Source organism: Oreochromis aureus, linkage group 20 (genome assembly GCF_013358895.1).
Source record: "Oreochromis aureus strain Israel breed Guangdong linkage group 20, ZZ_aureus, whole genome shotgun sequence".
NCBI classification, from domain to species: domain Eukaryota; kingdom Metazoa; phylum Chordata; class Actinopteri; order Cichliformes; family Cichlidae; genus Oreochromis; species Oreochromis aureus.
In genome coordinates, this window is record NC_052961.1 from 21408700 (window position 1) to 21431768 (window position 23069).

A 23069-nucleotide genomic window follows, 5' to 3' on the forward strand; every position below is an offset into this window, starting at 1 on the left:
GCGTGGACTAAAACAAAATAAAAGTAGGTTTGGGTTTTGTTTGTTTTTTTAACAGAGGTGCAGCAGTAAAATTGTCTGTCATACACACTCATAGCACACCTACAGTGTGCATGTGTTCAAACTCTTGTTTGACATCTAACATGTTTTCATATACATTTTTTTATGCTTTACCTTTAAAGATGGGAACTTGCCTTTTGTCTATAAAGCTCCTCACAAGTCTGTCCTAGAATGACTCTATCCTGTATATTACTTTTTAAGTACAGCTTGAATAGGGAAAAAGAAATGTGAAAGAATGTCTGAATAAGGTTTGTCAACCATCTTTAACAAAAATACTTATTGACTACCTTTATGAATTCCATGCCCAGATTTATTAAAGTCTGAATTTGTTATCAGAAACTCTTGGTACTCTCATTGGTACATGGTTTTAAAGAGAGGCCATTCTCAAAATTATAAACACTTTTAATCATGTGCATCTGTGAAAAAGGTTAGCACTTGTTTATTTTTTTATTATTCTTTTATTCCATGTTCAAAATACTATTTATCACAAACAATAATGAGGAGAGATGTACTTTTATAGATTTATTGTAGAAAAGGAAACAACATTGAAATCATTTATTTTTTCTAAACCGCAGTCATAAATTTTCCCATGAGTGTGATATGCTGAGGTGAATAGCTTTAGTCCACTTCCTCAATAGTGGGGCCCTGGGAGGTTCCTCCTGCCTGGCCGCCGCAGCTTCCCGACGGTGTTGCTCCCTGGTACAACTTTGTCACAATTGGTCTGCACACCTTCTCGAGTTCATTCTGCTGGTGCTCATACTCATCTTTCTCTGCAAGCTGGTTGTTCTCCAGCCAGGAAATTGTCTGGTTGCACTTGTCAATGACCATCTTTTTATCCTCTTCGCTAATTTTACCTTTCAGACTCTCGTCCTCAACACTGCTCTTCATCTGGTAGGCATAGGACTCCAGCGTGTTCTTTGCTGCAATCTTCTCTCTCTGCATGTCATCGTCAGCCTTGTACTTCTCAGCATCCTGCACCATCTGCTCGATCTCTTCTTTGCTGAGACGGCCCTTGTCATTGGTGATGGTGATTTTGTTTTCTTTGCCGGTGCTTTTGTCGACAGCGGATACATTTAGAATGCCGTTGGCATCTACGTCAAATGTTACCTCTATCTGTGGAACACCTCGGGGAGCTGGAGGGATACCTGTGAGGTCAAATTTGCCAAGAAGGTTGTTGTCTTTGGTCATGGCTCTCTCGCCTTCAAATACCTGAATCAGTACACCTGGCTGGTTATCTGAGTATGTGGAGAAGATCTGAGTCTGCTTTGTGGGGATTGTGGTGTTTCGCTTTATCAGAGGTGTCATAACACCGCCTGCGGTTTCTATGCCCAGAGACAGGGGAGCCACATCCAGCAGCAGCAGATCTTGGACATTCTCTGAGGTGTCGCCCATGAGGATGGCTGCTTGGACTGCTGCACCGTAGGCTACAGCTTCATCTGGGTTAATGCTCTTGTTCAGGTCTTTGCCATTAAAGAAGTCCTGTAAGAGCTTCTGGATTTTGGGAATTCTTGTGGAGCCACCGACCAGGACAATTTCATGAATCCTGGATTTATCCAGCTTGGCATCCTGCAGGGCTTTCTCAACTGGGTCAAGTGTTCCCCTGAAAAGATCTGAGTTGAGCTCCTCAAAACGTGCCCTTGTGATGGAGGTGTAAAAATCAATTCCCTCAAAGAGAGAGTCGATCTCAATGCTTGCCTGAGTGCTGGAGGATAAGGTCCTCTTTGCCCTCTCACAAGCTGTACGCAGTCTCCTCACTGCTCTCTTATTCTGGCTAATGTCCTTCTTATGTTTTCTTTTAAATTCCTCTACAAAGTGCTTGACCATTTGGTTGTCAAAGTCCTCCCCACCACGGTGTGTGTCTCCTGAAGTGGCTTTGACCTCAAAGATGCCATCTTCAATGGTCAGAATAGACACATCAAAGGTGCCTCCGCCAAGATCAAAGATCAGCACATTGCGTTCTCCTGTTTTGCCTTTATCCAGGCCGTATGCAATGGCTGCTGCTGTGGGCTCATTAATGATCCTCAGAACATTTAGTCCAGAGATCACCCCAGCATCCTTGGTAGCTTGTCTCTGGGAGTCGTTGAAATAAGCTGGCACTGTGATGACTGCATTTGACACCCTTTGTCCCAGGTAGGCCTCAGCTATCTCCTTCATTTTAACCAGGACCATGGAGGAAATTTCCTCAGGATAGAATGCCTTGGTCTCCCCTTTGTATTCCACCTGGACTTTGGGCTTTCCATTATCGTCAATCACCTTGAAAGGCCAGAGCTTCATGTCGGACTGTACGACTGGGTCATTAAACTTTCTTCCAATCAGCCGTTTGGCATCAAAGATTGTGTTATTGGGGTTCATTGCAACTTGGTTCTTGGCAGCATCTCCAATAAGCCTTTCTGTGTCAGTAAAAGCCACATAGCTTGGAGTGGTTCTATTGCCCTGATCGTTGGCAATGATCTCAACTTTGCCATGCTGGAAAACCCCAACACAAGAATAGGTGGTTCCCAGATCAATGCCAATGGATACTCCCTTTGGTGCAGACATTTCGCCGGTTTCTTTTAAGTTCCTAGACAGATTTAGAAGACATTTAAATGGATAAAGTCCTGTTTTTGATAGTTTTCAGTATTAATATGTTTATTCCAATAATACTAACATAAAGTTTGAGCACTTGTCACACCCAAGTCAGGGAGCTGCACTTAGAACTAAGAGCACACTGTCTGTGTAATCGTTAAAGCTAATCGCTAGGTAGTAGTTTACAGTGGTGAGGGCTAGAATTCACAAGCCCAGTGAATCTAAATGCTTCACTTAAAAAAAAAATAAGTGAACTATAGATTGGTATCTGGTTATTCATATGTAGCCTTATTTTAATATTTAAATAAATAAACATTCAGACTAGGACTTAGAGACTATCCTTCATGAGTAAAGACTTAATATCAAGTATAACTGTTACACTGTTGCACCTAACTGTTAAAGTTTGGGGGTTTTTTAGGAAATGAGTGAATTAGAGTAAGACACCCACACAAAGAAGTCCTCACTGTCTCTACAGTCTAAACTTTATCCAATCAGTGTTGCTACTTACTTTCAGTGGTGCGCTCTCTGGTGCTCAGAAGGATATCCCGGGGATGTTTCCTTCGTGTCAGCTTTTGCCTCTGTGTGTTTCTTCTGGAGTTCATACCTAGACTGGCCGGGGCTCCTTGCTTATATAGTTACAACCAGGTTTCCAGAATGCTCCCGCCCCCTCCTCCTCAATGACTGAAGTGTTAATATTAGAAACTAATGCAGCTGGCCCAGTGCTCGAGGGCCAGTGAATATTCCAGAGTGAGACAGCAATCTGACCCTCAGCCAGCAGGGCCGACTCAGAGGGATACAATGTGGAGAATGTGGCAGTAAGGCACATTTAGGAATTGTGATGTGTTATGTTGAAGTGTGAGCACCCATGAATGTCAGTTTTATCCCCAAAATAATCCAAAATATTTACCTACTGAGCCAGGGACTCACAAAAGGCCTCTCCTTCATTCTCTGGTCTCAGTTTGTCATGGTAAAAAGACTCGCTTTATTGCTGATTTAATGCAATCGTTTACATAGATAGTATACACTTATGTCATTTTGATCACATGAAATATTAAAGTGATCTTGTTGGATCAAATTAAGACGACTACAATCATATGCCTGACATAAAGTCTAACATATATATATATATATATATATTTTGCCAACACACAGCTCATACATTATAGTTATACTTACAACCAGAAGCAGTGGAAGGAAGACAGTTAATGTACTTCTAATAAATGCAGTTTTACAAAAAGGAATGGTTCATATAATTAAGCTCAGCGCTAGTATTATGTTGTTATAAATCATTTAAAAGGCACATTCATATCATGGCCTCAAAGGTACTATCCAGTCAGAAAAACTCTTCAGTGAGGCGTCTGGAATTCAAGTGAGCAAATGGAAACTTGGGATGAAATGAGGGAAGATAAAGCAGTCAAAAAGTGTTTTACCAGCTCTCCCTAAGCCTTCTCCAACTTCCTTTTTAGGAAAACCTACAGCTGCTCCACACCCAGACATAAAACAACATCTTAATCTGTCATTAGCAAAACGACATTACTCGATCACAAGACGTTTTATAATCATCTGAATAAACAAGACTTCATCATTTTGTTTATGTAACAAGCAACAGTTCATCACAGCACTGCTATAATAAAAAGGATGACTGGATGTTACCTTTTAGGGCATGTATGCAGATACCATTGAAACGGATTATTTGACGTATATATAAAAACAAACATTTCTAAAATAATCTAAGTTGTAACACAGAGTTTGTTTTGGCTCAGCCTAAACTCTGGCTCATGGAATGTACCCGGCAAATCTTAATGTCACCGACAGACAAAATCGAAAAGGTATCCTCCGTTTCATTCTTACGGCCATCATTTGGCACTGTGCGTAAATGGGGTAAACAAACAAATCAACAACTCTGTTATCTAGTAACATAATCTGAAGCAACTAAATACGTGCACATACATCAAAGCATGCAAGTAGGCTTTTGTTTAAACACCTGACAAGACATGTAAAATGTTAGTTGGTTATATGTTTTCTACTCTTCTTTTTTTATCATTTAACTCTACTTCTGAGGTGCTTTTAATAAGTTACATTCAGCATAAGTAAAATAATTCCTCCATTCTGTAGCTATTTAGAAAATAAAATAGATATCTCTGTTTGTTGCAGGGTAACTGTGCGTTGAGGATCGGGCATTCTCATTAATACCTGTGGAGAAAAAAACAAAACAAAAAAACAGTTTAAAAAGTGAAAATATGGACTGATGCATGATAATAGATAGAAGCAGAAAAAGGCAGGAGCACCTACCGGTAATAATTAGGTTTGAAAGGGCCATTCTTGTTGAGGCCCATGTATTTGGCCTGCTCGTCAGTCAGCTCTGTCAGGTGGGCATCAAAGTTGGGTAGGTGCAAACTGGCCACATACTCGTCTGGGGGAAAGAGACAAAATGTGTGTTTTGTGATCTTTTTAGTGAAGCCACAGGGTGGCAACAATGAGCAGCCTTTCAGAGAAGCAGTACATACTGCTTATCATTTCTATACCAAAGTGAAGTAGCACAGTTTCAGTTTAAACAAGGCTGATTCTTACCCATTTTCTTTGGAAGGAGATACACATCCTGTTTGTAACGTCCTTCTGGAGCATTAAACAATTCAATCAGTGCCAGGGCCTACAAAAAACAGAGCACACAGTGTTTACATGACTCACAATCTGGGAAACTATGTGCCTGCAGACTGCAGGTAGTTTAGTAAGAAGGGACACTGTCATTTACTCGCCCAAGAAGTTAATGTCACTGGCTCTAAAGGAAGAGTAGAAATTATTAACCTGAGTTGTTGCAGTGATAGACAACACAAATGTCGGCACTGTGGAGCAGCTCAGATTTAAGAGGCGACCCTGGAAAAAAACAAAATAAAATAATACAAGATGTCTGACAAAACTGTTTAGTGCTGGATAAACTCCTGTTTCAACCTAGTTATGAGTTATACAAACAAAATTTTGAGAATTTAAAAGACAGTTTTGTGAAGGCTATTAAGGAAAACTACCTCTGCCAGCAGGACAACCCTCTTTCCATCAGGCCAGATGATGTGGTCGACTTGAGAGCGAACCCTCTCCCAGGTCAGCTCAGGGCTGCGCAGGCTTGCCTGAGGACAAAAGACGTAAACACCATTGTGCTAACATTTCCATGTGGGCATTCCATGTGGCTATGTTAGCATGTAAACAAAGAATAGTGGAACTCTTTGAATTAGAAACTTCTTCCAATGAATTCACAGAAATTGAGAAGTACAGCCAGGTCCATAAGTATTCATACAATCATACAATTTTTTCTAGTTTTACCTCTATACACCTCTACACTCTGTATCACAGCAGATCTTAAAACTAAAAAAAGAGAGAATCAAGATGTGAATAAGGTGGAGACTTTAAGCTTTAATTTAAGAGATTTAACAAAAGTATTGCACTAACTGTTTAGGAAATTGCAGCCATTTTTATACACAGTCACCCATTTTCAGAGGATCAAAAGGACTTGGCGTATTGGCTGACAAGCAATTTCGTGGTCATGTGAGGACTGTTCCCTTTTTATTCCCCAATAAATTAAAACAAGTTAATTTCAAGTGTTGAACTTCTGTTGGTTAACTTTTCATGCTCTTGACTCGAGGTCATTGCAGACGGTGAAAGCTGAAAAAATTAAACAAAGGTGTCAGAGAGAGAGCAAATATTTCAGCAGTCACCAAATCAACAGTCTCAATGAATGCAATGGCCATCTCAGTGACAGCAAAAGGCCTGAAAGATTACAGAAAACAACTAACCAAGTGAACATCACTCTCAAGGAGGTAGCTGTGTTATTCTCAAAATCTACAATTAAGAAATGCCTTTATGAATGTAAATACAGCGTTCAAAATCAGTGCAAACTACTGGTGACACTCATAAAACGAGGAAGGCCAGATTAGACTTTGCCAGAAAACATCTAAAAAGAGCCTGCACAGTTCTGGAAAAAACATCTTTGGGTGAATGAAACCAAGATGAACTTGTACCAGAATGATGGGAAGAGAAAAGTGTGAAGAAGAAGAGCAAAGGTTCATAATCCAAAACATGCCATACTAACCTTCGAACATGGTGGCAACAGTGTAATGGGATGGGCATGCATGGCTTTCTGCCAGTGGAACTGGGTCACTAATGTTTGTTGTTGTGACTGATAGAAGTAGCAGGATGAATTGTGAAGTATACAGGGATATACTTTCTGCTCAGATTCAGCCAAATGTTGCAAAACTGATTGATCAAATGGATAATGTCCCAAAGCATGCTGCAAAAACTGCCCAAGAGTTTCTCAATTTAAAGAAATGGGAAATTCTTCAATGGCCAAGTCACTCACCAACAGAGCCAGTTTTGTGTTCAGCTACTGAATACAAAACCTAAGAGAGACCCACAAACAAGCAGCAACTTGAAGGTGGCTGCAGTAAAGGCTTAGCAGAGCATGTCAAATGAGAAACACACACATTTGGTGATGTTAATGTTCTAGACTTCAGGCTGTCATTGACTCCAAAGGATTCCAATCCAAGTATTTAAAAAATCATTATATTTAAATGTTTTTAGTGTGTCAGATTACTTTTGAGCCTCTGAAAATGTTGAAGTATGTATAAAAATAGTTGTAATTCCTAAACATTTCCTGCGTGTGGTAGTAAACAGAGGTGAAACTACAAAAACTGTGTCATAGTCCAAAAACTTACAATTTTTACTGTATGTTTTGGAACATACAGTCAATTAAGTCACTCTTGATCATTTTCAAATTTCATTTTTGACTGAAAAATTAACAACACAGAGAACAGGATGTTTTTTTGTTTACAGACTCCTTTCTGTGTTTTGCTTGTCATTTAGTGCCTGAATTTTCACATATGTTAACTTTTCACTTTCACTTATTTAGGCTCCCCTCTTGTTTATTCTAAGTAACTGTGCTTAAGAAGCTTTTTAAATCCATTGGGTATTTGTGGGGTTTTTTGTTCTCAAAGCTGAAGTTTACCACATCAATCTCAGTATTGGAGTGTCCCATGTTGCAGACGATGCAGCCGTTTTTCATTCGGTCAAGCTGTTCTCTGGTGACGACATTCTTGTTGCCTGTATTTGAAGAAAAACACACGTAAGGTGTTGTTAACAGAGTCACCGAAGAGAGAATAAGCCAACGAAAATTAAATTTAAACTTGTGCTGCTGCTATAGCGATGGAGTTACAGCTATATCTGTACTGGTGTTCATATTGCTGTCCAACACACTAAACCAAAGAGCATCTGAGCATTTTGATTTTAAAAAAAATCTGGTTTACACCCAAAGCCCTTAACTGTAATATTTAAAAAGACACATGCTGAAAATGTTGTGATTATCAAAGCAGAAGTAATGGATGTCACTGCATGGGGTACAGTACCAGTGCAAGTTATCACCACGTCCATCTGCCGAATGACCTCGCTCAGCTTGACCACTCGGAAACCGTCCATGCTGTGTGGACACGCATATTAAGGAAGACCAGATTAGAAAAAAAAGAAAGAAAGAAAGAAAAAACCCACTGATAATGTTCACTTGTTTGTAGCTTGCAATGCACAGGTGAGCAATGCTAAATAGTGAGAGTCAGTGACTCACCATGCTTGCAGGGCACAGATGGGGTCGATCTCTGTGATGCACACAATGGCTCCGAGAGCTTTGAGAGCAGTGCAGCAGCCTTTCCCCACCTAAAGAGCACAAAACAGTGCACTAAAAAGATCTCCTGGACTTGTTAAAGTCATTCCATCTAAAGGTAAAAAAAAAAATTTAATAAAAGAATGATTCACCTCTCCATACCCACACACAACCACTTGTTTGCCTCCAAACATAATATCTGTAGTTCTCTTCAAGCTGGCAGAGACAACCAGAGCGACACATCATCGTGACCATATTGCTCCAAATACAACAAAACTTCATAACAGCAACTTTCTTGGTGATTAATTTTCCTCACCCATCGAGGATAGATTCACGGCAGCAGTAAAGGTTGTCGAATTTCTGCTTGGTAACCGAGTCGTTCACGTTCATTGCGGGCACACACAGCTTGCCAGCCTTAGACAGCTGGTACAATCTGAAAGGACACATGGGGAAAACATGTTCAGGCACATATGCTGGCCGAACACACGTGAATCTTTCCAATCGAGGATGCAATTCTGTGTGACCTTACACTTGGCAGAATATCTGGCTAATGAAGTCCACTGAGAGCTTTGCATTTACCGTAGAGTTGCTGCGACCAGCATTTGCCATGCTTTTCAAATAGGCTTCCATCAACTAAGCACAGCTGATCAGTAAAACTGACAGAAATGTATGCATTCTCCTGTCATTTTAAACCATTTGCTACACAAAAACTAACATCATGCTTGAGCACATAAAACTCCAATAAGCAAAACTAAACAGAAAATAATTTTAATGCAGTGCTGGTGATTTTTATTTGTCCTTACCTATGACCAAAAAATTAGTCTGTGCATGAAAAACCTGAATATGATTTATATAATGGCCTTTGATACAGATACAAGCCATTCATTCAAAGTCATTCATCATGAAATGTAATCACTGAGAGCTTAAATTGCTTCTAGCGCATCTCTAGCTCAAGAAAAAAAAAAATAAGGAAATACCAATTTAAAAAAAAGGGATTAAAAGCAGCTTAGTTTAAAATAACTGAAACTCCAGAGAAATGACCATACTGGATAGTTTCTATATTTATTTTAAACTCCAAAGTAGAGTAGTGTTCAAGACATAGATACCAAATACACTCCACTAAAAGTCAAATCCATGTGTTAAAAGCACTGCTGCAAATTAATTGTATTTGTTGGCTGCTACGTGCTGAACAGTACATCCCAGTTATGTTCAGGTCATTTGATCCTGTAACTGCCACTGTAGTGCTAATAGCAGTATAGTTAGTTTGTTTAGCATATGTTTTGATCATTTTAAAAATGTTTTACACAACTGATATAAAATTCTAACTAGAATTTAAAAAAAATATCCATTAAATATAATTTAACAGTTCTAACCAGTGCACCTGTCACAGCACAATGATTTGTCCTTTGTCTTTTAATTTATTAAGTATTTACATTAGTTTGACTTTTATATTTTGTTGTCAGTATATATAGTACTTAATCTGCAAAGAGCTGATGAGTATTAAATGGCTCAAAAACACTGCGACAAGCTTAATTATTTATAATTCATAATAGGCTGCCATAAGCACATGTCTATGCTGTAAAGAATATACAGCCTGGGTCTTACTGACATATTTTATAATGAAACCAATGTAAACCAAAAAGAATTACCAGACAGAAATTGTAGTTCAAAATACAAAAAGGCACATGCTGCAGATAAAACTTAAACTCTACTAAAGCTCTAGATTTATGATCTCATCTGACCTGTGAACACCAGTGACACTCTCCTCCACAATGCCCCTGGCTTTTTTGAAGACGCTGGGATACTTCTTGTAGACCCAGTGGGTTAAGTCTCCACCATCATCCAGGATCTATGGGGGAAAAAACGTCAACATGGAAGATGTGCATACAGAAAAGAGCAAGAGATTAAGACAGGCATTAAATTCATCACATGACTATCCAGGTAATACCATATTGGCCTGCCAGCCTTCAGTGTTGACACAGCGATCAATACACCACCAGAAGTCGTCCTCTGATTCACCCTTCCATGCAAACACAGGTACCCCTGCAGGAAACAAAGCACACATAATTACAGGCAAAGACAGCATGAGCCACAGCTCCATTAGTGCACATTACACAGTGAAAGGAGAGGTGCAAAGTGCTCTTAAGTTTTAAGCTTTCTTTGGGTTCATCTAACCTTATGAGCAATAAAGCAAAGAAAAAATACTTTATTTTATTTTAGATAGTACAAAGTTATTTGGAATTAATTATTTTTTGTTCCACCCTATTGTTAATAGGCCTCTTCTTGCTTCTTTATTATACTTACCCGTTTCTGCAAGAGCAGCAGCCACCTCATTTTGAGTGGAGTAAATGTTACAAGCAGTCCAGCGACACTGGGCACCGAGTGCTACCAGAGTTTCAATCAGGACCTGAGAAGGACCAATGAAATATGAAGATAAAGAAAAAAGTAACAGAGATAAGAAGACAAAAAGATGTCACATTAAAGGGACCGCTGATGAGTAGGATGAGCGGACGTACTGCTGTCTGAGCAGTGATATGGGTACAGCCTACTATCTTCGCCCCAGCCAGTGGCTTCTCCCCCTGGGCTCTCTTCCTCAAGGAGATCAGGGCAGACATGTCTGTGGATGAACAGATCAAGCAGCAGTTAATGGTACCTGAGAGAACACAAAGGCCAGGTTTTGTTTTGGGCGAGATAAGAAGGAAAGACCTTTTCGAATTCAAAAACAAACGATACCTAGAAGGCGGATGTGCAGTATATGGCTGTAAAATGGGCACTAACTGAACAACAATGTTAGCAACAGCTGTTGCAACCCAGGTTTTAAGGCTGAACAACACTTGCCAGGCACTTATGCCTACTTATCGCTCACATGGGCAATGTAAACAGGCAGAAAGACAGACAAGAACAGAGAAACAGCAAAAGAAACCACACCATTGTGTTTTGAATTGTGAAGAAAAGATCAAATGAAACATCATCATGTTTCCAGAATAACACCAGCTTTGGGTCATAAACCACAGACACCAGGTAATCTATATTTTAAAATAGAAGATGACGAACAATGAAGGAATACATATAGTCTGTAACAGTGTAGTTACATAACTACCCTATTACACAGCTGCATTACAATAAAATCAATATGTGTCCATCTTTTAAAATTTAAACTACATCGTCCTGTTTGAAAAAAGGATTTCATAAGAAAACTTTAACCTGTTTTGATCAAAGTACAGACAATCATAGGTAAAAATTCTTTCAGCTTTGAAATGTCCACAATGCGCCAGTGAGGTCTGATACATACATACCTTGTTCTGCAATTTCAATTTCTCGGCGCCCAAATTCAGCTTGTTTGATGTTCTTCACACAGAAGTCGCTGCTGCCGTGGGTGTTGACCTGGGCTTTGTCCCGGGGAGAAGTTTCATCATCGGAGCTGTCAGTGTAGGATGCAGCTTACAAATAGAGAGCACAAAAGGTCACTTTTGTGGTAAAGCATACAAAAGAGCCAGTTGTGAAATTTATGCTTTCAATGCATTGTGTAAAAGCTGGAGCTACAGTGTGTATTTTTGTGATGTATATGGATAGCTTTTCCAGGTGGACATGCAAACATAATTCAATCAAAGAACTGTTAAGTGAACTTCAAAAAATGTTTTGTTTTGTTTTATGTTGGACTGAAGTAATTGCTCAGTTTTCAACAATGAAAGTGAAAGTACCTGAGCTGTAGCTGTCTGTGGAGGACTGCGAGATGGACCGTGAGAGCGAGCGGCGCCCTGCCTTGGTCGGATACTTGCTGAATTCCTGTTTGTCCTCTGCATTCGCAAACTGGATCTGCAGAGAGCCAAGGAAAAATGCCACACTGTAAACATCAAAAAACAAAACAATCCAGATATTTAGCGATTTGATGTATGAAATCTTCTATATATCTCTATGGATTTATCGGACGTCAATGGGACAAGTGGAGGTCAATAGGACAAGGTATCATCATCATCATCATCATCACATGTTAAAAGTGATGACACTATACCTAACACAGTACCTTCACACTTCATTAGTTTATGTTTGCATTCATTGTCCTGTTTCTGTTATTATCCTTTCTAAAGACAAATCAGCTTGTTACAGGAAATCACAGGTGGATCAAGACCAAGGGTGCTGATGCTTATTTTTAGATCCTCCCTTGTGATTTACGTTTTGTTCAAATGCATGCGCTTCAGTTATTGTTGGTTGTGATTCATCGTGTCAACCCAAGCCTTCAAAGGGCCCAAGATGAAAGATCTGGAAACAGATAAATTGGATCACCAAACAGCTAGTGTGGCTATTTTCTAGCCCAGCATTTGATAAAAGTCTAAACTGTCGAATCTCTGAACCAAAGCACTGCAGAACTGATTTTAACTGATCACAGAACGGTAAATAGAGGACTGTATGAAAGACAGTTTAGGCCAACATCACAGGCAGCTCAGCTACTCAGTGCTTTATGGAAACAGAAGGTTAGGAAATGTTTCTGGTACCTTTTTGTTTTGTTTAATTTTAGAACCTAATGATGGCAGAAAAACAACTACTGCAAGTTTAGCGAGCTCAGTAAGTATGACCATTATCTTCCATGAAAGGACCAACAAAAGCAATGTTACCTAAACATTACTATGTACTATCACTGTCTGCCTTTCCAATAATTTCTACCCGTGTCTTTGTGTAAAGTCTGCGACCTCATCCATGATATCGTGCCACTTGTCTTTCTCACAACACTGTTTAATATCACAACATCGTATAATGTCATAAAAGCATGCCTAGTGTCCACGCACAAAGGCTTGAAGCGTCTTCCAAAATACCTTTTTCCATGAAAAATGTTACAAGAAAATGGTTTACTTGACCATGTCCAAAGTTCATGATACCTATTCAAAGGTATTCTTATTTCTTGAGCTTTTTAATTCTTCATGGGCTTCATGGTCATGCAGTCGAGGAGTGAGGATTTCGGGAGGATAGATCTTTACACAACTTTACCTTAAACATTTACTATGAGTCAGTGATAAATTGTGGCAATGCATAGAATTCCCTTCGTCTCCTATTTAAGTCTTCATATCATGTGTTTGGACTGCAAACTCAAGTGCAGACTGACAGAGTTGACACAACACACAGATGAAGAATCCGGGAAGACATGTATCCCAGATTAACAAGAGTGAGTCGGATCACACTCGAGTATGTGTGTGTACACTGCACATACAGCAACCTGTAGCTATGTCCTTCAGGTAGAGCGTACTGTTAACAGTTATGGAGAGTAATAACACAATACTGAAACAAAATCAAATTAACAGATTTTCTTTATACACAAATTTAGTTCTGATAGAACATTTTACGGGTGGATGCAACAGCTACACATGGCTTAAACATCAACAAAATCCCCAAAAAGGCTGAGGCTGATTGAATGGGCTAACATCAGCATAATGCACAATCACTAGGGAAAACACCCTAACATAACCATAACTTTAATTCTCTGCTTTTATCCTAATTACAATGATCTTCATTAACTTAAAATGACTGAGTGTGGTCAAAATGCCTAAAACATCACTAACCTTATTTACTCAGCATTTTAACCCACAATGCCTCTTTCCATGAGCAGTGACACCTGGGCTTCAGAAACCTACAGTGTCGGTATAAAGAAACTCAAGAAGCCTGTGAGACAGGCTAAGCTGAGGAGAGCTCTGCATGTCTCTGTTTTCACAACTGTGAGTGTGCTCCATCTCATATGTTCACAAAATATGTCAACATGAGTACTTTTATGTTTACTTTGCATCACTTTTCAGCCTTGAGGATTCAACAGACATTTCACACAGTCTCTTGAGCTTTACTGCATTGTTCTCTCTCAATACTCAGACCAAAATCAAGAGGCTAATCTAATTAATGATGAATTACTCAGCGTTGGTGAAGACAGCATTATGTTTCCGCTACGACTGCACGGGGGACCTGTGTGAATAACCTTGGTGTTTACTAGGAAAAATTGCACTACTCCCTGCAGGTAAACTGAAATTTATGTTTCAAGGGAAAAAAAAGTTTCTGTTAACTGCAGAAAGAAGACAAAAACCTGTGACTGCCAAAAAATACTAAGGCTCCTGTGTGTTTGAGCTATCTAGTATCTAGAAGAAGTTCCCAGTGATACATTAGAAGCAACTCACCCTTTCTCTCCCATGCCCATGCCCATGCTTGTGTGCCATTGTCTCTTCCGTTTTCCAGCCTATCTGCCTGTTGCTGTGTGTCCTCTGTGCAGTAGTACTAGGTGTCCCTGATGCTATTATCCCAGAACACTCCCAGGCAGAGCCAGGGGGAGGTTCCCACCTATTATCATGATTTCTAATGGCCAACCTGGAGAGAGAATGAGAGAGAGAAAGACCTAGAGAGAAAGGGAGGGTTTATTCCAACCAAGCTTCTCTTTCCCTTTAGTCTCTCCGGTTATGCCCTTGACAACTTGACGCTAAAATCTGCAGGTTGTATGTTATGATGACTTTGTAATTGCTGAGGCGGCAAATGCAAAAAGATTCAGGTATGTATGTAGGTTGCGCACGAACGAGAACTGTTTCAAAATCACATGTACATAAAGTAATAAACAAATTTGCCTCAGCTCTTACTTTACACCTATGCTCCTGATTTGCACAACTAAAGTAAACAGAGATTGACAGAAGGAATTAAACCCTGTTTCCATTAGCCTTCTGCTGCATCAATACGCATCCCATGCAGTCCCTACAGCTAAAAATACCCTTTCTCTCCTAGATAGCAGGCCAGGTCAAAGACTTAAGCTATGGAGTGTGACTTTCAGTCAGTGTTGTAAGGGCTCAATGTAGGCCTGACATAAGGCGACGCTAGCTACTTAGTCAGACACAGCTAGTGCTCTAAATCACTGCCCTGCGGAAGGCATACAGTCTTATCCACATCACCTGATCTTTGTATACAGACTACTCACAGTGATTAAAACAGGTTCAAAGACATGTGGCCTGCAATATTTATATAAGTAAAAATGGTGCAGTGACACACTCAAAGGAGTGAAGTCCAGCTGCAGTTTTCAAATCAGGGTACTTCCTTTGGTGTGCAAAGGCAACTGTTTAGATCAACACATGCATGACCGATTACAGTGTTGTGAAAAAAATACAACTCTACTAATCCTTTCTCCAAGACTATCTGACCTTTACATAAGTAAAGAGCATAAGTCCTAAAGCAGTTCAGAATCCTAATCTTACTGTCAAGCTGTTATTCCCTTGCATTATCTTACTGCATCGCTTATTCAGAAATCCAAACTCCTGATAACAAATACTGTACTTAAACTGTAAACTGTACTTAGTGAATGCCAAGGGCAAAACCTAGGTAATGGAAAATTGTAAAACTACTGAATGTGCTTTATTTTTAACCTTATGATGACTGTTCCTTCACTGGAAATGACTGTAAGTGTACACATGTAACACAGAATGTGCCAGGTACATTTTATCTTTACATTTTTTCAAAGCATACTTATGTCTGAGTCTTTAGAGATGAATGTGAATGTCTCTGTATCCAATTCTGGCAGGAGGGCAACCCAAATCATTCCTGCTTGAGCCCCGGCTTCACCTTTAACTTTACCCATTTTCTTTGCTGTGCTGTTTTACCACACTACATTTTCCAGTCTTCATTACCACTTACCAGGAGGGGAAAAGTTATGTTTGACCTTCATGAATGTCTTCCATAATGTTGGCAGACACGCAGGATGAGATAGTGAAGCTAAGGTATCATCACATTTCAGATCCTACAAAGCAGCCCACAGGAATCAGATAAATATGATGATGCATGAACAGATTCACGGTGAGCGAGTCCCATTCCCAGGGGGCGTATTACATAACCATTAGATGGATTCAGAGAGAGAGGAGGCAGAGGATTGGTGTTCTCTGACTCATCTGCCCTCACACTAACTCACTCGTTTTTAATTTGTAGCATTGACTTTGTTTACTCACGTCACCTTTCAATGTAGTAGTTCTGCTGAGTTCAGTCTTCTTTTCAATATGTCATTTATTGTGATTTCAATCAGTTTGACACTTTTTCCAATCATTTACAGTAGTTTCTTTAATCATTCTTCTTTTTTTTCATGCAAACAGACTGCTCAGTTTGACACCGGGCTCTCACATTTATTCATAACACAGTGCTTTGTTTTCATAAGCGCAGTTCACATTCCTACAATCCAATATGTTCTCATCAGGCACCCTGAGGCGGCTCACAGTCCACACATTATTGCATTCTGTGAGCTAGCAGTTTGAAGTCTACGATGTTGAGAAAACAGGCGTTTTTATTATTCAGTTATTTATCAATTATTATAAACACACTTTGTTTAAACTTACTCAATTCACAAATACAGCCACAAAGACAAGATGACAGGACTAACAAACATACCTAGTGCAATTTTTCCACACTGCGTTATTATACATTGCTTGTAGCTCACTTATGAGCAGTGTTGGGACTAACGCGTTATTAAGTAACGCGTTACAGTAACTACGTTATTATTGTGGTAACGAGCACGGTAACTAGTTATTATGCCAAAACCAGGAACGCGTTACTCGTTACTGGGATTTAGATAGGCTCGTTACTCGTTACTTCGTGTGGTGGATATCGCGGAGCTTCCACAGATTCAATAACATTAGCAAGTGGTGGAAGCCAGCAGGTGGATGAAGGAAAAGGGAGGCAAGAGGAGAGACCCAAGCGGCCGCCGGTCCCGCGTGTCAGGTGAACTGAACTTCAGGTAAGAAGTTATGACCTGCAGTCTATCGGAGTCAGATATAAACCAAGTTTAGGTGGAGTTTATTTTCGGTATGCTGACTTTTTCGTACTACGTGCTAGCTAGCATGACGGAGTTTCTATACAGCTGGGTGGGTGCTATGTTACTGATGTTGAACTTTATTTTGTTCATAGGTTAATTATTAGAGTTGCCAAACAGAATCGTCTTGTATTCAGAGAAAATATTACGCGTTTCGTACTGAGGTGAAAAGGAACACAGTTTGTCCCGGACTTCAGCTACAATGAAAAAGACACAAAGCTGAAGCTGCACAGCTGCCTCTTCTTCTCTCATTCTCTCCTCTCCCGTTTCTACTTCAATCACGAAACTGATCAATGATCAGCTGATCGGCTTTTCTCTCTTGTTTATTTATCGCCCACTTTGCGCCAGAAAGAGGAAACCAGCGGATGTCACGTTAAACAACAGCAGCACGTTTAAGCTTGATCAGCTGTTGTTAGAATTTATTTAATATTAATTTCTAGTATCAGCTGATGTTTGCTGGAGCCACAGCTGTAAAGCTGCTGGTCATGATATCGGTTTGGTTATCTGGTGAGAGGGAAACATGCAGATGAAACCAGGAGATGTCCTTACTGAATCATTAGAGCTGAACAGGTGATGTAGAAACAGGTTTACCTGTTAGGTGACATGAATGAGTTGAAGGGAAGTTATGAACTGTTTCTGAGAGACAAATAACACCAGCATCCTTTTCTACGTAGCTGACAGCTGGTAACTGTGCAGGGGCGGGTCTAGCAAAGTGTTGCCAGGGGGCCAGGTAGGGCATTAACAGGGAAAGGGGGGCACAAGGAAATACTTTTCTTTATTATTCTCATTTAAAATGTCTCGCTTTTAAAAAAATAATTATCTGAGTCTTACAACAAACAATTGATAGATTGATACATATATACCATCAGAACAGTGTACATCACTGTCACAACAGTGTTTATTTTCATTCAAAGGCTTTATGATTTTTCCTATAATGGCGGGGCGGTCTCTAGTCAAAATGCCGGGGACGATTTTTTTTGTGTCCCAGTCCAGCTCTGTATGCAGCTCATCTGCAGTCTGGAGTTACCTACATCTTCCTATTCAGAAGGCAGAATTTCCAAGTTCTGAGTACAATCAAAAGCACCACGACTGCAGTTTTTGTGTTGGATGTAAAAACCAGGCTAGAATCATGGCGGCGGTCAACGACGGTCCAGGCGTGGGATTTCTCTCGTGGAAATGTGCACATTATTTTTTCCTTTCTGTTGGTAGGTGGCACAGTGCACTTGTGGCAAGTAAGCAAGCTAGAAGACTGGCAATCTTGCTGGGTATCCAGTTACGGAAGCAACACATTAACAAGAGAATTCTGAGTAAAACCAAAGTTACTTTCCCTAGTAACTAGTTACTTTGAAAGTAACGAGTAACTTGAAATAACTGAGTTACTTTTTTAGAGAAGTAACTAGTAATGTAACTAAGTTACTAATTTAAAGTAACTTACCCAACACTGCTTATGAGTGAGTTCAAGGGCGAGAAACCTACTGTTCCTTTAACAAGGTAAGCCAGATGTTTCAGTGTGGACACTGTTTTTTGATGAGCCTCACAGAATTCTAATAAGTGGATCTTTAAGGCATCATACAAAAAAAGTAAACTCAACCCTGATTACATAATAAGACAGAAGTCGAGACCACTTGTGCATTTGTGTTTTTGAGGTGGCATGAAGTAAGTTTACTCCTGAGTGCTGAAATACTCTTTGTTAAAACACATATGAGCCGATATTTTCATTTTCTTGATATCTTAATTAGGTACACCTGATATGAACAAATATCTAATCAGCCAATCACATGGCAGCAACTTAGTGAATTTAGGCATATACATGTGGCTAATAATACGTGCTAAAGTTGAAAACAAATTACATCGGTGATGTGGGGAGATTTCTTAGCACACTTTGAACACATCGTCTAAATGTCACAGACTGCCTGAGTAATGCTGCTGCTGCTGATGTCCATCCCTTTTATAATACAGTGTAATCATCTTCTAATGGGTTCATCCATCAGTACAACACACCATTTCACAAAGCTCAAATCATCTCAAACTGGTTTCACGAGCATTACAATGAGTTCAGTGCACTCAAATGTGCTCCACAGTCACCAAATCTCAATCCAATAGAGCTCCTTTGGGATGTGGAACGGGAGATTCACATTATGGGTGTGCATTCAACAAATCTGCAGTACCTGTGTGATGCTATACATGATAAATATGAACTAGCACCTTGCTGAATCTATGCCACAAAGACTTAACCTCCTAGGACCTGCCGTCCACATATGTGGACATCACATTTTGGGTTATTTAGACCAAAATACTCAATTTTGCTCTTCAAGGGCCTGATATCCATTTACGAGGACATTATACTGCTACTGTTCTATCAAAATTTTTAAGGATATCCTCACATGTGGCTCTGATTTTTCATAAAAACAAAATTAAGGTAAAAAAAAAAAATCTGGTAATTCTTTGTTTTTACATTTATCGGGCCCCAATCAGCCCAAATATCAAAGAGAAATTAAAAATGCATGTCGTGGAAGAATTCGGGTCTTAGGAGGTTAAGATAGGTCTGAAGGCAAAGGGACATCCAACCTGGTAGTAGCAAAGTATATCTAAATCTAGTCAAGCATTACATTACGACCACTGACAGGTGAAGTGAATAACACTGATTATCTCTTCATCATGGCACCTGTTAGTGGGTGGAATATATCAGGGAGCTATTGAACATTTTGTCCTCAAAGTTTAGAAGCAGAAAAAAATGTAAGGATTTGAGCGAGTTTGACAAGGAACATTATGAAGGGTAAACAACGGTTTCAGAGCATCTCCAAAACTGCAGCTGTTGTGGGGTGTTCCCAGACTGCAGTGTTCAGTATCTATCAAAACTGGTCCAAGGAATAAAGTGGCAAAGCAGCGACAAGGTCATTGGAGGCCAAGGCTCAATGGCACATGGGGGGTGAAGGCTGGCCTGTGTGTCCAATCCAACAGATGAACTACTGTAGCTCAAACTGATGAAAAAGTTAATGGGTTTTTTTTTTCCTGGCAGAAAGGTGTCATAATACACAGAGCATTGCAGTTTGTTGTTTATGGGGCTCCATAGCTGCAGACCAGTCAGGGTGTCCATACTTAACCCCTGTACCCCCAAATACACCAACAATGGGCACATAAGCATCAGATGAATAATTTTCTATGTTGTATAATTTTCTTTTATACCACATGGATGGCCAGGTGCACTTACCTGGGGAACACCTGGCACCAGGATGCACTAGGGGATAGCCCTACGCTGGCAATGTTCTGCTGGGAAACCTTGGGTCCTGCCATCCACATGGATGTTACTTTGAGATATACCACCAAAGCATTGTTGCAGATCATGTACACCCTTTCATGGAAACAGTATTCCCTGATGGTCTCTTTCAGCGGGATAATGCACCCTGCCACAAATAGTTTGAGGAGCACAACAATTTTGACATCTTGACTTGGCCTCCAAATTCCTCAGATCTCAATCCAATTGAGCATCTGTGGAATGTGCTGGACAAACAAGGCTGATCCATGGAGGCCCCAACTCACATCTTACAGGACTTAAAGGATCTGCTGCTAATATCTTAGTGCCAGAGATCACAGCACACCTTCCAGGGGTCTAGTGGAGTCCATGTCTCAGTGGGTCAGCAGCAAAAGGGGGACTAATACAATATTCGGCAAGTGGTCATAATGTTATGACTGATAAGTGTATATGCCAGTATTTTAAAGTGAAAAGCAGCTAACATTAGGTCATAACACAGATGTGTGAATCATAAAAATAGGTGTCAAACACAGGCAAAGTCACCCTCAAAGAACCACGGGTATCAGCAGTCAGAGGTCACCTTGAGGAACTGAAATATATCTGATATTACTAACACAGCTGCCAGACATTATAACTAAAAAGTTCCAGAGGGCTTAATCACCACTCTGTGACACAGCCTCATATGATCAGGAAAAACTTCCCTGGCAGAAATGTCTACAGAGATTTGAGCAGGTTTGTTCTGAGAAACAGAAAAAGAAGCCTCTAATCAGGAGTTCCATGATTATCCACTAGCGGGTACCAGATGCTGTGAAGAGCCACCTCATGTGGGTTTTGCTGTTTTCTCAGATTATATAACAAGCAAGAAACTCAACATTCACAGGTTCATCTCACAGGTGCACCCTGTGCTGCTTTTGCATGTTCATGATGCTTTTCCTCCAACTAACACTGATGATGTCCTCATTACCTGCACATGTGAACTAATTAAAGACAGATATAGAGCTCACTACACATTAATGTGATAAAAGTTTAGGTTCAGTTCCCATGTTCTTACACATTTACAAATCTCAAGGTTCTGTAACTGTAACTACAGTTTATGGTGGATTTATTTTTTTCCCCACAACAAAAGGGTACACCTGATTAAATACCCCCCTACTCAACTGGAGGACCCCACAGACTCAGTTGTGTTAGCCCTCACACAGTAGTTCTGCACTTTGCTGAGGTCTTAAATCAGAGGTTTAAGAGCTCAGCTTGGCTTTTAGTTGTTTCCTGCCTGCTGGCATAATGTTGACATTGTGCTTTAAACAGACGGGAAGGCAACTTGAAGACAGATTTTAACAATCATCTTGTCTTTAAAATTATATGTTCTTGCCCCAGTAATAACACAGTAGAAGGTATTATTAGAGTAACACTACATATGAGACAGTTAGCAAAGCTTTCCTTAATAGCTGGCTTCTAAGATACATGAATATGGGTACTTTAAATGTTTAAGATCATTTTTGCACTTCCCACCTCACCTCAAGTAAGTGAAGAATGCATTAAACCTCCAACAAAATTCCCAATGACAACTTTGGAGCAGACATACACACTGCGCCTTATTAACAATTAATACATCAACACAGTACATCACATTGCCTACACTTGGACTTCACTGCAGCACGATGCGTATCAACGTGAAATCCCCTCCTTACTGTGTCTGTGCCCAATGGCAGTGACTGCTGGGAGCATCACGTTTCTTACCTTCTTGACGGATTTCAGTGTGGGGACTGCGGTGAACGCTGCGGAAGTCATTTCTCCAACGTTCATATTCACATCACTGCTGTTTTTGCTGACAGTCAACACGGAATATTTTTCCGCAACGTTTTCGGTCTCCTTGACATATTTCGTGCCCTGTTTAACCTCCGTCTTGCTGTCCACAACTGTGTCTGTCATTGCATCCGAGTGATATCGATACTGTTACTGGAGAGGAGAGGGGGGAAACAAAAGCCGGTTCTGGATTGAGTTGAAACTAATACCCTTAGCTTCGCCTTCTTGCTCTCTTGGCTAAAGCTTCGTGGCTTAAAATGACCGAACCGACGCTGAAGCACTACACCACGGAGCAAAGCTAACAAAGTAGCTCACTTCACGAGATATGACGCTGTTTTCTCCCTTATCTACTTTCTAAAAGACTCACACGGCCACTTGCTTCGGTCCTGCAGGTCTGCTGTCATCCACAGACGGCAACATCTCCCAAGGTGAGGGAGGGAGGGGGCGGTTTGTTGAGGCTGTCAGACGAACCAGTGGGCAGTGTGTAGGCGGTGATAAGCCAGTTAGCTCCAGTGGACAGGAAAGTGACTGCTGAATGTGTAACGGCTGAGGCCTCGCTACCCATAAGAAATTACATCATTTATTCGTCACTCGTGAGGCTTAAATGTCAGATGTTCAGCACTGCAGTTTTTTTTTCTTTTGTTCTGTTTTTTATGCTTAGTGCTACACTTGACTGTTATACAGCCCTCTGTTAATCAGCGTAGCGCGCTTAACACAAGCCCCGCCCACTTTTTAATGATTGGCTGATCGGGGACCAGCGTCTGCAAGATACAGCCCCTGATTGGCAGAGTTTGCTAATCGCGATGCTTTACCTGGGAGGTCCTGTTCAGGGAAAAGGGGAACTCAAGCCAACCTCCGGCTAAATCTACACGACTACACATGACTACTTTGTTGTTTCAGCTGCCTCGTTGAATAAGATAATTAACTGAATTTAAAATTCTATAAGA

The 23069-nt window shown here is 40.3% G+C and overlaps 2 protein-coding genes across 5 annotated transcripts; both read right to left on the reverse strand.

The window, feature by feature from the left end:
- Positions 1-518: 518 nt before the first annotated feature.
- hspa1b (heat shock protein family A (Hsp70) member 1B) lies at positions 519-3211 on the reverse strand. Its single transcript, XM_031726408.2, has 2 exons — positions 3131-3211; positions 519-2617 (listed from the first exon to the last, which is right to left on the reverse strand). The coding sequence occupies exon 2, from the start codon at positions 2593-2595 to the stop codon at positions 676-678; it is 1920 nt and encodes a 639-aa protein (XP_031582268.2). The 5' UTR covers positions 2596-2617; positions 3131-3211; the 3' UTR covers positions 519-675.
- Positions 3212-3574: 363 nt separating this feature from the next.
- On the reverse strand, positions 3575-22753 carry ahcyl1 (adenosylhomocysteinase-like 1). 4 transcript variants are annotated; one of them, XM_031726417.2, is made up of 17 exons: positions 22057-22753; positions 11962-12076; positions 11557-11700; positions 10777-10877; positions 10565-10667; positions 10209-10303; positions 10003-10109; positions 8577-8693; positions 8413-8476; positions 8225-8313; positions 8013-8083; positions 7616-7710; positions 5646-5744; positions 5428-5496; positions 5194-5272; positions 4915-5035; positions 3575-4815 (listed from the first exon to the last, which is right to left on the reverse strand). In XM_031726417.2, the coding sequence occupies exons 1-17, from the start codon at positions 22246-22248 to the stop codon at positions 4809-4811; spliced, it is 1668 nt and encodes a 555-aa protein (XP_031582277.1). In that variant the 5' UTR covers positions 22249-22753; the 3' UTR covers positions 3575-4808. The 4 variants fall into 4 exon arrangements, with proteins under 4 accessions (XP_031582277.1, XP_039460839.1, XP_031582279.1 ...); XM_039604905.1 differs by having other exon boundaries at positions 22490-22510; XM_031726419.2 differs by lacking the exon at positions 22057-22753 and adding an exon at positions 14413-14482.
- Positions 22754-23069: the final 316 nt, after the last annotated feature.

Coding starts and splice junctions, on each gene's coding strand:
- hspa1b (XM_031726408.2), bottom strand. CDS start 2,595: ATGTCTGCACCAAAGGGAGTATCCATTGGCATTGATCTGGGAACCACC.
- ahcyl1 (XM_031726417.2), bottom strand. CDS start 22,248: ATGACAGACACAGTTGTGGACAGCAAGACGGAGGTTAAACAGGGCACG. Junction 12,077..22,056: donor CACTGAAATCCGTCAAGAAG/GTAAGAAACGTG, acceptor GGCTCTCTGCAG/ATCCAGTTTGCGAATGCAGA. Junction 5,745..7,615: donor CCAATACTGAGATTGATGTG/GTAAACTTCAGC, acceptor TTTTGTCCTCAG/GCAAGCCTGCGCAGCCCTGA.